The sequence below is a fragment of the Dendrobates tinctorius genome, unplaced genomic scaffold (assembly GCF_039654945.1).
Source record: "Dendrobates tinctorius isolate UK_male_01 unplaced genomic scaffold, ASM3965494v1 ptg000120l, whole genome shotgun sequence".
In the NCBI taxonomy this organism is placed as follows: domain Eukaryota; kingdom Metazoa; phylum Chordata; class Amphibia; order Anura; family Dendrobatidae; genus Dendrobates; species Dendrobates tinctorius.
In genome coordinates this window covers 6668077-6682705 of record NW_027361788.1, presented here as the reverse complement: position 1 = coordinate 6682705, position 14629 = coordinate 6668077, and the positions used below count along the sequence as shown (strand labels likewise).

The window sequence follows — 14629 nt, the reverse complement described above, 5'->3', positions numbered from 1 at the left end:
AGACAACTGGAGCAGTTTGCTCTTGAGGAGTGGGTCAAAATACCTGTGGAGAGGTGCAGAAGTCTCATTGACAGTTACAGGAATTGTTTGATTGCAGTGATTGACTCAAAAGGTTGTTCAACAAAATATTAAGTTAAGGGTCCCATCATTTCTGTCCAGGCCTATTTCATGAGTTTTATTTTTTTTAATTTTGTGGAAGCATGGTTGAAAAGCAATGTCTGACTTTCATTTGTTCATTCTCATAGATTTTTGATTTATTATTACTTTTGTCAGATTCAAGTTATTTCTGTGACCATTGTGGGTTTTTCTGTCATTAATCGAGGGGTACTAACAATTTTTACCACGTGTGTAAGAATAAATAAATAAACCGCTAGACACATAGAAATTGAGGGAATTTAAAAACATAACAAAATAAATTATTATACAAAAATGTCATGCAATAAATGTACTGTTACAAGACTGTCTTTCTTTTCTTATACTTATAAACCTTATACAAACTTGTGCTGGTAGAATGTGTCCTGATTAGATGGGAGATATCTTATGGGGAGGTCTGTTACCTTACTGAGGCTTAATACGATGAGCCCAGAGAGACAGAAGTCCAGGTCCTTCACAGAGAAACTCCCCGGCACAGCGATGAATAGAGTTGCTGGAGCTAAAAGGTACTACCTCTTAGCTTGCCGCCGTCCCGGCCGGTGACTGGCGTGCAACTGGAGGTGTGTATCGGCAGGCTGTATAGATGCCAGCCGCCGCTTACAAAAACATGCCTGCAAGGTCCGAGAGCGCTGAAGGACCTTGCGTGACGTCACAGTCACGTGGGCAGTCGCGTGACAGGCAGGAAAAACGCTAGGAAGCGCTAAAGGGGCCAAGAAACACTGATAGATCCTACGCGTTACGGAATTCACTGATTCCTTCTTCAGGGATGGCCCCCTGAAACAGGAATAACCCTTATATAGCCTCCAGTGTATATCCTCTATTAACAAAACATCATATTAAGCATTAAAAGCATATAGCTCAATTTCACTGTTTAGACCATTTGGGATCAGAGTATTTAATTCAAAAATCCATTTGCTCTCTATCCTGGACATTTGGTGGATAAAATTGCCTTTCCTAAAGCTTCTTTTAACAATTTGAATCCCAGTCACTTTAGTGTCCCTTAAAGAGCTCCCATGGTGTATAAAATAGTGATTAGAAAGGGGGTGACCTGTAAATTTATTACAGATATTACGTAGATGTTCCCCAATTCTAACGTTTCGGGGACGTATAGTTCTACCTATATATAATTTGTCACATGGACATGTGATGCAATATATCACCCCCTTCGTGTCACAGGTGATGAAATCACGGATCTGAATCTCCATGGACTTATTCACAATCGAGAGTTGTTTTTTGCTGCCTAATTTTTTGCAAGATGCGCATTTTTTGCAGGGAAAAAAACCATTTAGTGGCTGATGTAAATGAGAATTGGGGCCTGGTGTTGGTATAGAAATAGAAGGGGCTACCAGATTACTCAAATTATTTGCCCTTCTAAAGATAAACCTAGGGCGAGCTGGTAATGCTTGCCCTATGATTTTATCATTTTTCAAAATACCCCAGTGTTTATTCACAATTTTTCTAAAAATATGGCTATTTGAATTATACTGGGTGATAATAGGAACCTCATCTATAATAAGGTTTTCTTTATTTTTTATTTTAGGTCTAAGGAATTGTTCCCTCGGTATGTTCCCAATATATTCCCTGGTAGCTCGCAGGGCTTGGGTATCATATCCTTTTTGGCAGAATTTTTTAATTAGGGTTTCAGCTTCAGTTAAGTAATCCTGTGACTTGGAGCAATTTCTATGGGCCCGTATAAACTGGCTCTTTGGGATATTCAGAAGCCAACTTGGGAGATGACAACTTTCTAATGAAATATAATTGTTTGAATCAGTAGGTTTGTGAAATAATCGTGTCTGGATAGTGTTATCCTCAATAAAAAATTTTAAATCTAAAAAGTTAATCTCCGTGAGGCTTGTCGTTGCAGTAAATTTTAAAAAATAACAATTTTTATTCAATTCGTCAATAAAATCAGCTAAAAGAGTAGGCCCGCCAGACCAAATAAAAACAATATCATCTATGAAGCGGTGCCAGAGTACCAGATTCGCGCGCAGCCTGCCCTCCATAGACCCTTATCAACATACCGGTCTAAAAAAGAAATCCAATTTCAACCCAATTCAAGAATATTACCCAAGCCCTGCGAGCTACCAGGGAATATATTGGGAACATACCGAGGGAACAATTCCTTAGACATAAAATAAAAAATAAAGAAAACCTTATTATAGATGAGGTTCCTATTATCACCCAGTATAATTCAAAAAGCCATATTTTTAGAAAAATTGTGAATAAACACTGGGGTATTTTGAAAAATGATAAAATCATAGGGGAAGCATTACCAGCTCGCCCTAGGTTTATCTTTAGAAGGGCAAATAATTTGAGTAATCTGGTAGCCCCTTCTATTTCTATACCAACACCAGGCCCCAATTCTCATTTACATCAGCCACTAAATGGTTTTTTTCCCTGCAAAAAATGCGCATCTTGCAAAAAATTAGGCAGCAAAAAACAACTCTCGATTGTGAATAAGTCCATGGAGATTCAGATCCGTGATTTCATCACCTGTGACACGAAGGGGGTGATATATTGCATCACATGTCCATGTGACAAATTATATATAGGTAGAACTATACGTCCCCGAAACGTTAGAATTGGGGAACATCTACGTAATATCTGTAATAAATTTACAGGTCACCCCCTTTCTAATCACTATTTTATACACCATGGGAGCTCTTTAAGGGACACTAAAGTGACTGGGATTCAAATTGTTAAAAGAAGCTTTAGGAAAGGCAATTTTATCCACCAAATGTCCAGGATAGAGAGCAAATGGATTTTTGAATTAAATACTCTGATCCCAAATGGTCTAAACAGTGAAATTGAGCTATTTGCTTTTAATGCTTAATATGATGTTTTGTTAATAGAGGATATACACTGGAGGCTATATAAGGGTTATTCCTGTTTCAGGGGGCCATCCCTGAAGAAGGAATCAGTGAATTCCGTAACGCGTAGCATCTATTAGTGTTTCTTGGCCCCTTTAGCGCTTCCTAGCGTTTTTCCTGCCTGTCACGTGACTGCCCACGTGACTGTGACGTCACGCAAGGTCCTTCAGCGCTCTCGGACCTTGCAGGCATGTTTTTGTAAGCGGCGGCTGGCATCTATACAGCCTGCCGATACACACCTCCAGTTGCACGCCAGTCACCGGCCGGGACGGCGGCAAGCTAAGAGGTAGTACCTTTTAGCTCCAGCAACTCTATTCATCGCTGTGCCGGGGAGTTTCTCTGTGAAGGACCTGGACTTCTGTCTCTCTGGGCTCATCGTATTAAGCCTCAGTAAGGTAACAGACCTCCCCATAAGATATCTCCCATCTAATCAGGACACATTCTACCAGCGCAAGTTTGTATAAGGTTTATTATTATTTTCACTGAGACAATTTGAGTGGCGGATTGTTTTTAATACTTGCTGCTTTGTGTTCCGGTGCTGCACGGTTTTGCGCCATTGGTTTATATTTATATACATTGTATTTCTTTTCTTATACTTCACTACTCCTGTGGAGAAAAATATATTTTTTATCTTATTTCCCTAATTCGAACACTGAAACGCGTGGGAAGTAAAGCAGTGGTGGTCATTTACTCATGAGGCTAGAAGGAGATGTTGGATCTGAGATCGAGGAAACACATAAAAGCTGAGGGAGGAAGAATGGGAAAATATAGAAATAAATGATGTGGTGTGTGTGATGCAAAAAATTGAATATTTTAATACAAGTGAATTAGTTATATTGGTCCAAAAAGGACAAATAATCTGAGCATCTTACAGACCACAAACTTTCCTTTTTTTATGTATAGATTTTTTTGGGAAAATCACCGGTTGCTCTGTAGCAAACACACAATCGGGGATCAGTGTAACACATATGGATGCCATCCTTGATTATTATTACCGAATAAGGCCCTATTTTTGCGCTTTTCTCCTCCACTGTTTTTATCAGAGACTACAATATTCACACCAATTTAGGGATTAAACTATTCACGCCAGTTGAGAAGGTGCTTTTTGGTTAATTATTCAGTAGTTGAACCCCTCCAAAATGACATTAATGCCCTATTGAAAAAAGCAGGCCACCAAAATCATGTTTTCAGAATACCCCCTTTAAGACGGCCAAAACTCTCATAGTGAAAGATGTATCAGTGTTGGCGTAACATTATCAGAACAAGATTTTACCCCGAATATTCCTATTCACTGACTGCAAGCAATGACCATGAAAATGGAGTGTATTTGAAAGTTTCGCACTAAAAGATGAAAACAGGAAAACTCTTGGCTACCTAAAATTCCCTTCTAGAAAGCATAATAACTTCCCCAACCCCTCCAGCTGCCTCATACCTGAACAGACAGAGTTCACCTGCAGTTTTTTCAGTGTAGGCTCAATTTCCAGTTTGTGGGTGGTCCATCCAAAGACAATGTCCTGCTCCAGTTTATGGCATAGTGACAGCCTTTGTATCTGGTCCTGACTGAGAACCTTCGCCCAGACATTGAGACTAGTGATATTACCGCTAAAAGATTCCTTTTCTTTAAATGTCCCACCGTAAGAGTCTTGATCCTGTCCAATGATAAAGATGCCCCCCATGATGATGTCCTCTGATGCAGAGATCTTGGAGGAGACTTTCCATCCACCATCCGCATACAGACTCATGGTTTCATTCCGTCTTTGCCAAGTTATGCAGATGTGATGCCATTGTCCATCATTAGAGAATATAGAAGAAAACCCTGAATGTTGGCCGTGAATTATGACCGCAAACCGAACAAACCCATCCTCATCGCTCATCCCACGCAGCTGAAACTCATTGATGAAATTCTTCACCGCATACGAGAAGACAGTTTCAAAATCTTTGCTTGTGTTGTCCCACTGTATATGGGCACAAACTGTGATGTCATGAAAAGACGGGAAGGTTGCCATTAACTTGGCATATTTGGTATCAGTTCTCTGCTCAAAAACCAAAGCAGTAAGTGGCCGCAGCTCTAAAAAGAGAAGAAAAAAACATTAAGTACATGCAAGTCTCGGAGTACATTACCACATGCCTCCTTCTGCTTGACTAAATACACCTTTTCCTGAAGTCACACAGAATGGACGCTGTCCGTTAAGCAGGAGGACTGGGTGTTGGGTGGCGAACAGAGCTGGAGTGACAGAGGCTTCAGATCTACAAATAGCTCTTCAGCTTCATTGGCATATTAATTCAAATGCTGATTTCTAAGTTATGGAGAAAAGGACTGGCCATGTAAAGGGATTGCTGGATGTGACTTTGAAAGGGCTACATGCGCACATAATTAGCTGGAAAGGTGAAATCTTGCTGCTAGAGTCTTACTAGATACCATGCTCAACATTGAAATTGCAGTACCATCAAGGAAAAGTGGTGTATTTATGGAAATTACGGAATATGTAATTTATGAAATGGAAACTAAGTTTTAAAAACATCTCATTTAATTCAGTATCAAGTATGAGGGCCACATGCAGAAATCAATCACGGTTACGAGGAATGTTCTTCAGCGCTGAATTCTATTAAACAGGGTAAATCCGTGGTGGCGCAGAGGAGAAAGAGAAAGATAGATTTTTTTTCTTACAGTTCGGTTATCAATTATTTTCAATGGATTCTGTTTTGGGTGGAAGTTTGGGTACTCTTTTGGTACCCGAACAGAACTTTTTAAAAAGTTTGGGTCAGATACCAGAAGCCAAACTTCCACCGGTCCGCCCGTCCCTACACATGGGAAAGCAATTAATAAAGATCAGCTGCTGGCAGCTCCCTTTGAAATTGGTGGCCAGTGACATCCCAGATGTGCTCGTTTGGAGACACTGCAGGCCATATTAGCTTGTTTAGATCATGCAGGGTTCGCATTGCATCATTAGCAACATGCCTTGTATTTAAAAACAGATCCAGGGACACAATTACATTTCCCTTGTGAAGGTCTCCTCATGGTTTTGCCAAAGTGGCCTCCCTACCAACTTACAGCTATTACTGCATCATGATTAAAAGTCTGACTGATCGCTGAAGAAGCTAGACCTCCTTTGCCAGCTTCCATCATGATAGTCTTTGATGGCAGTGGCATGAAGTCAAGGGAGAACTGTAGCAGAGTGTATCGTTTGAGAATCCACTGATACACCTGAGAACTTGACTGAGCAAGTTATCTTCAGTAAACAGTATTTACTTCATATGGGTAAACATGAGATAAGAATTCAGAAGCACACAGCGAATGTAAAAGTAACAAAAACAAGAGATAACTTCCTTCCCCACAATACAGCAAACATTTAACTTCACACTATCGCCATCTGCTGTCAGGCTAGTGTAAAGTCCTCCTTTACATAAACAATTCCATTTCTGTTGCATATGCCAACACCCTTTCTCAACAGTAAGGACTTATTCAATCAAACCCAACTTTTTTATTAGTCTCTGGTGATTATCAGCATTCAACGCCTTCATGAAGATGTCTGCTGTCATTTCTTCAGTAGGACAATATTCTAATTTCAAGACTCCTTATTCCTGATGATCTCTCAAAAAATGATACTTCACATCAATATGCTTGGTTCTTGGATTGACTCTTTCCATCTGAGCAAGAACAAGACATCCTTGATTGTCCTTTTTCAATTTTGTTGGTTCCAACTGTGGTTGTCCTAAGTCTGTCAACAATTGTCTTAACCACAGAACCTCTTGACTTGCATGTGCTGCTGCAACATACTCTGCTTCTGTTGAAGACAGTGTCATAATTGACTGTTTCTTATTTGTCCAACTTATTGGTCCAGCTGAGAGGAAAAAAATATGTCCACTGGTAGATCTGCTGTCAGTTGGATCTCCAGCCCAATCTGCATCAACGTATCCTGTTAAAATGCAATTATCACTTGTGGGTAGTTTGAGCTTAACGTTGCTGGTTCCTTTCAAATAACGCATTACTGTCTTTACAGCATTCCAGTCAGCTTTATTTGGTTTTGACTAGAGTTGAGCGGAACAGGTCGGTCAGATTCAAAAATCGACGACTTTCGCCAAAGTCGGGTTTCGCCGATCGAAACCCGACCATAGCGTGAGGTCGGCCTTGAGGTCGCCGAGTCGAGCGCCAAAGTCGCGTTTCAAATAATGCTTTCAGCGCCTTTTCTCAGCCAATGATGGAGGACGCACACTGTGGGCAACGCGATGACATGGGCAGTGGCCACCACCATCTTAGAGAAGGGCATTGAAGTGATTGGCTGGCTTTGTGTGGCATCACAGTGGCTATAAAAGGCCGTGACCGCCAACCACCATCTTACTTCTGCCAATCTTAGAAAAGGGAGAGGTGCTGCTGGTGATTCTGAATAAGGGAGAGCGTTAGGCAGGGAAGAAGAATAAAGAATTGCTTCGGCTGATAGCGCTTTTCACTGTACAGTTAGTGTGCAGTGAAAGGGGAAGATTTTTGTTGTGTGCAGCAGTGCTGGTGGTGATTAGGCTGCCTTTTAAGGCTACCTGACAGCTGCATTGCTGTGTGCACACTGCTGTTCAAACTGCTTTTTTCAAAGCACTCCAACTTTTATTATTTTGTTCTGGTGTGTTACCGAGCGTTCATTTTTTTCACACACCGCATAGCGGTGTATGCTCCTCACACACTACCATGTACTGGCTGGTATCACGGACAAATACAAGCTATCTGTGTGTGACTCTGGAAAAACAAGCCAAGGAGATTTTCCATTTTTCCAGACCTACACCGTATAGAGCTGTCTGCTTTTCAAACAGTTTCGTATATCAGCTGTTTGATTATGGTCAAAACTATACAGAGACAGCGTGACTCACTCCGTATAAAAATATACGGAGATTGACAGTTTTCCATACAGACACCGTATAGCGGTGTACGCTCTTCACACACTACCGTGTACCGGCTGGTATCACGGACAAATAGAAGCTATCTGTGTGTGACTCTGGAAAAACAAGCCGAGGAGATTTTCCATTTTTCAAGACCTACACCTTATAGAGCTGTCCGCTTTTCAAACAGTTTCGTATATCTGGTGTTTGATTACGCTCAAAACTATACAGAGACAGCATATGTCACTCCGTATAAAAATAGACGGAGATTGACAATTTTCCCTACAGACACCGTATAGCGGTGTACACTCTTCACACACTACCGTGTACCGGCTGTTATCACGGATAAATAGAAGCTATCTGTGTGTGACTCTGGAAAAACAAGCCGAGGAGATTTTCCATTTTTCCAGACCTACACCGTATAGAGCTGTCAGCTTTTCAAACAGTTTCGTATATCAGCTGTTTGATTATGGTCAAAACTATACAGAGACAGCGTGTGTCACTCTGTATAAAAATAGACGGAGATTGACAATTTTCAATACAGACACCGTATAGAGCTGTCCGATTCTCAAACAGTATTGTATATCTGCCGTTCGCATTACAGTCACATCACATCTATACAGAGTCAGTGTCTGTGTGTGACTCTCCGTAAATACATATATGGAGATTGTTCGTTACACAAAAAACATATAGAGCTGTACACTTCTGATACAGTTCCGTATATCTGCTTGTTGGATTACGGTCAAATACATACTGGGAGAGCATCAGTGACTAACAAAATATATACGTAGATTTAATTTTTTAAATACACCTTACACAGCTGGATGCTCCTCATTCAGTACCATCTCTCTGCTGGTATTTTTGGTACAATTTCCCAAACATGAGGAAGTATGGTGGAAGAGGTCACGGACGTGGGCAAGGGGGCGTAGCTGGTACTGATGGTGGTGGTGCATCCACTGGTTCTGACAAAAGCACAATAGCAGCTAAGGCAGGAGGTGTGCAGCCTGCATCACCATCTGGCCCAAGAAGGCCAGTAAGGTTCCCTTTTCTTGAAGTAGGAAAACCGCTTTTAAAGCCAGAGCATCAGGAACAGGTATTGGCGTACATTGCCGAAACAGCCACCAGCTCTATTGCCTCCTCTTCTGAACGTTCGAAAGCTGCAAACACAGAGTCGTCAGTGCAGGGTTCTGGTCAGGAAAAACACCTTTCCTTGTGTCCTTCACCCCCACCAAAAGTTAAGGATGCAGCAGCCCACACTTCAGATTACTCTATGGAGCTCTTTTCACACACCATGCCTGGGTTATCCAGTCAAATCATGAATTCCCCAGTAAAAGATGAATCTGACATGGAGTGCACTGATGCACAGCCACTGCTAGATGATTCTGCTGGTACATTGACCCAGAGCACTACATTGCCCTCGCCGTCTACTGAGCCAGAATCTGAACCTGATGAAACTCAGGTGCCCCTTCCCACATACTATACCACCTTACAAGGTGACACAGAGGAAGGTAAAGAGGAAGGTGCAGATGACTTTGAAGAGGAGGTGATGGATGACCCAGTTCTTGACCCGGATTGGCATCCATTGGGGGAGGAGGGTGGCGCTGGCAATAGTTCAGATAAGAAGAAGGATCCGCAGCAGGCATTGACATCGCAGCAGCGGTTATCTGGCAGGCCGGTAGCTGTCCAAAAACGTGGACCAAAAACTAAAAGAGTTGCAGGACAGCTTGGCCAGACGGTCAACTTAGCACAGCGTGCAAGGCCAGAAAATGTATACCATAGTAGAAAGAGTGCAGTGTGGCACTTCTTTGTCCAAAATCCTACTGATGAGGCAAAGGTTACCTGTAAGAAGTGCGGAAGGACCTTTAGCCAAGGTAAACAACTCAGAAATTTGAATACCAGTTGCATGCTTAGACATTTATTCAACATGCACTTGCAAGCGTGGACGGACTACAAAACCTAAGGTAGCACATGTGCACCTGCTCCGACTGAAGGTAGCCAGCAACGCTCCATCACTTCCCCAACTGTCAGACCACCGCCACCATTAAGCACACCACCAGCACTAAATGTTGAGGTGTCGTTGCAAGGCCAAAGCACTCAGGGAATCACAATGGTTTTGCAACACAACACTGAATCTAGGCCATCACCACCAATACCATCACCAACCCCCTCTCACTCCGTCTGGTCCACCACTACTTCCCCCATATGCAGCTCTCCCGTCCAGCTCACCCTACCAGACACTCTGAGTAGGACAAGAAAGTACTCATCCTCTCATCCGCGTACATTGTGTTTGAACGCCAAACTAATCTCATTAGAGATGATGCCCTACCGTTTGGTTGAAAGCGAAGCTTTCCGTGAGCTCATGGCCTACGCCGTCCCACGCTATGACCTACCCAGTCGGCACTTTTTTTCTCGAAAAGCCATCCCAGCCCTCCACCTGCATGTGAAAGACTGCATTGTCCATGCACTCAAGCAATCAGTGAGTGGAAAGGTGCACCTCACAACAGATGCATGGTCCAGTAGGCATGGCCAAGGCCGTTACGTGTCCATCACTGTGCACTGGATTAATGTGGTGGATGCAGGCTCCACAGGGGACAGTGGCGGTGGTACAATGCTGCCTAGCCCACGGTATAGGAAACAGTTGGCTGAAGGCTTTCGACCCTCCTCCTCCATAAGCAAAAGCTCGTCCACAGAGCGCCGTCGCACGAGCACTCCATCCGCAGCTGGCAGTGTTGCACATGAGGTGTCCCATTATCGAACAGCTAGTTGTAAGTGTCAGCAGGCTGTGTTAAAGATGATGTCTTTGGGCGACAACAGACACACCGTGGAGGTACTGGCCGACTACTTGCAGCGACAAACTGAGTCATGGCTGGGCACTCTACATCTTGAGCCAGGCAAGGTAGTCAGTGATAATGGCCGTAATTTTGTGGCAGCCATAGCCTGTGCAAAACTCACACACATACCTTTCCTGGCTCACACTTTGAACCTTGTGGTGCAGTGCTTCCTTAAAAATTATCCAGAGTTAACATCCCTGCTCCATAAGGTGCGAAGACTGTGCTCACACATCCGTCGCTCAAACGTCCACTCCACTCATATGCAGAAGCTGCAGCGATTGCTCCACCTCCCCAAGCACCGCCTAATCATAGACGTTGCAACAAGGTGGAACTCCACCCTGCACATGGTTGAGAGGCTGTGCGAACAGAGGCAGGCTGTAATGCATTTGTGGGAGGATACACGGGTAGGCAGTTTGAGGGAAGACATGGAATTGTCAGGTGTGCAGTGGTCAAAGCTGAAAGACCTCTCTAAAGTCCTTCAGTGTTTTGAGGAATGCACACGGCTGGTAAGCGCAGATGACGCCATCATAAGCATGAGCATCCCACTTACGCGTCTGCTCATGCAAAGTTTGATGCACATTAAGGATCTGGCGTCTGCAGTGGAGGAGGAACAGGAGGAGGAGGAGGGAAGCCTTGCTGACAGTCAGCCATTGTCTGGTCAGGGAACTGTCCTGGATGAGGTGGAGGAAGAAGAGAAAGAGGATGAGGGGGATGATTATTTTGGGCAGGAGGATGCTTCTCAGGGGGCAAGAGAAAATGTTGGCGTTCCAAGGTCAGGTACAGTGTTTGTGCATGACTGTAGGGATGTGGATTTGCCAGAAAGTGCTCCTCCACCCAGCAGTGGCAGTGCATTATTGACACATGGAACATTGGCCCACATGTACGATTATGCCTTGCAGATCCTAAAAAGGGACCCCCGCATTGCCAAAATGATGAGGGATGATGACTACTGGCTGGCCAGCATCCGCGATCCACGCTACAAAGGCAAATTACACAACATCATGCCACAGGAGAACCTAGACATAATATTGGAAGTAGAAGCCAAAGAACGGGGGCACCTCCGAACTATTTAAGGGGATCCAATCTTGACCTATACCACTGCAAGTAATTAACAAAAAATAAAAAAGAAATAGGCCACAAACAGGGGATCACCCTGGGCAGGAAATAGCATATAAAATACAAATTTTATTGGACACAGAGAAACAGACACAGAAAATGTTAAAAACTTTAAAAAATGGTCACACATGTGACACATGCACAAATTACACAGCACTCATAATAGAGCATGACCACCTGCTACCAAAACACCCCCCCCCCCCCCGGGAATAATACATATAACCCTAGGTCCGTAAACAGCATCCGCAAATAAAAGGTATATATACCCACAAATAGAAACATTGAACCATACATGAGTTAGAGAAATAAACAATATGTAATTATAGTGGGGAATGAATTTCCAGCCGAAAAAGGGGTAAACACTGATAGCATAGATTACCATACATAGAATAACATAGCCCAAAGAATGTCTTGTTCAAATAGAGTACATGAAAGATAAAGGCAATGCAATCTAAGTAAACCACCTTTGAGAATATAGATACCCCAAACTTAGGTCAGGCATGTAGTATACAGATAACCCACATAATCAAAACCATTAGGGGCTAGAGGGGGTCAAAAAGGCAAAGATAGCTGCCCTCAATAGTCAGCACATATGCAAATCAGCAAAATACAAAACCCATGTGGAGTGGAGTGGAGCAGGCGGAGTGGAGGGACCCGACGCGTGTCTCCACTCTAGGTGGCTTCGTCAGGCACACTATGCCTTACAGGAGCTGGCTTGCCCTGCTGCTAGTGTGTTATCTGAAAGAGTCTTCAGTGCTGCTGGATCAATCCTGACAGAATAAAGGACCCGTCTGTCGACCCAAAATGTTGATGATCTAACCTTCGTTAAAATGAACCATGCATGGGTTTCAAAGGATTTTGTGCCACCTTCCCCTGATGACACATAGGTTGCCAGAAAACTGCCTTGCTTTTGTCCTCCTCTTCCTCAGACTTGCCCAATTCTGCCACTTGCAGCAGCTGAATGTCCAGCCTACACATCAACATATGCCATTTTTTAAACCTCCCTAACTGGGCTGCCCACCCCCCCAAGGGCTGGGGTCAGCATCTGGCGCACCCAGGCAAGTGCCGTTGCTCTGAAAAGGTGGATGGGCCCACTGATGGTCGACGGCACTGGCACAGGGCCCCTCATAGTACAATACAGTGTCTCTGACGGGGGGGCCCACTCGCCGTCAGACACACCAGCGTACTATGAGGAGCCCTGTGCCAGTACCATTGCCCACAAGTGTGCCCCCCCTGCTTGGTCATGGCCACAGCACTTGCAAGTTGCAATACTTACCTCTCCCTGCTCCACCGCTGTGTAGTCTGGCCAGTTAAATCCTTCACAGGGACAGCCACTAGAAATTTGGTGTATTGATCGATGATGGTTAAGATGTAGCTATGGCCTGTCCTGCTGGCCTCTACCTTCAGATGATCAATGGCTACCATTTGTAATGGATGTCAACTTACAAGCGGATGCAGTGGTGCTTTATGATCACCTTTCATAGTTGTGATAGTCACAGATGTGTGACATTCCTGCCACCATTTTTCAATGTCTCCTCTTATGCCAATCCAATAGAATCGCCTATGGCCTGTGGCTTCTGTCTTTTGCACTCCAAAATGACCAGACACATCATGATAGGCAGTGAGGACCATGGGTACATCTCTCCGCGTGATCACAATTTGATGGAGATGAGTAACGGTGATGTGATCCACACTACTGCGATAAAGCAATCCTTTCTTCACAAAGAACGGTTTTCGCTGTCTCAACAGACACAGTAATTGAGGGTCTGCCTCGCCTCTGCAACATCTACTGGGAGGTTTTCCCGTGATGAGTAATTCCCAAATTTCTGCTAACACTCAACTTTCCGTCTGTACTTGTATCCATGTAGTTTCCAGTAGCGGAGAGTCTGGACTGGCTTACTGAGATTGAAATATATACGTAGATTTAAAAGTACCACAACACTGTTTACTGTTGTACGCTTCGAATAACTTTCCCTTTTTCTTTTCCTGGTATGTGCTGATACAGTACCTTTGCTCAAAATTTTTTATTATGGTATCATCCATAGTGAGTGAGCGTGTGTGGTTTATGCCTTCTATATATACGGTGAATCGGAGATACCAATTTTTACCCTATACTCGATACAGCTTGTATCTTGTTATACAGTACCTTTGTTCGACATTTAGTATTACGGTCAAATCCTTATTGAGTAAGCGTCTGAGCGTGACTACGGGACTATATATACGGAGATTTCAATTGTACCTTATAATATATATACTTGCTATCTTGTTATCCAGTACCTTTTTTACAACATTTTTTATTATGGTCAAGCCCAGACTGAGTGAGCGTCTGAGGGTGACTCCGGAAATATATACCGAGATTTCAAATTTGGCCAACACTGTATACAGCTGTACCCTTCTGATACAGTAACCTTTTTTGCTATTTAGATTCTGGTGTAATCCATAATGAGCCTGTGAACGTCTGTCTGTTACTCCGAAAATATATTTGGAGCTTTAAGATTACCCCAACACTGTATACAGCTGTACGCTTGTGTTACATTACCCATTTACAGCTTTTCATATTCTTGTGTAATTCTTACTGGGCCTGAGAGCGTTTGTGTCTGCCTCCTGAAATATATATGGAGATTCATAATGTTTACACTATACTATATATACCTTGTATCTAGTGATACTGTACCCTTTTTCAACTTTTTATTTTATTGTGTAAGCCATACTGAGCCTGTGAGCATCTGTGTATGACTCATCACATATGTACGGAGATTTACTGTTATCCCTAGACTGTATAGAGCTGTACGC

At 43.2% G+C, this 14629-nt stretch overlaps 1 protein-coding gene across 1 annotated transcript in view; it reads right to left on the bottom strand.

Annotated features, from left to right (window-relative positions):
- ADGRD2 (adhesion G protein-coupled receptor D2) overlaps positions 1–14629 on the bottom strand; it is a 739028-nt gene that overhangs the window by 690328 nt on the left and 34071 nt on the right. The window contains exon 5 of the mRNA XM_073541421.1: positions 4456–5091. Coding sequence (XP_073397522.1) covers positions 4456–5091 — 636 coding nt within the window. The remainder of the gene's footprint in view (positions 1–4455; positions 5092–14629) is intronic.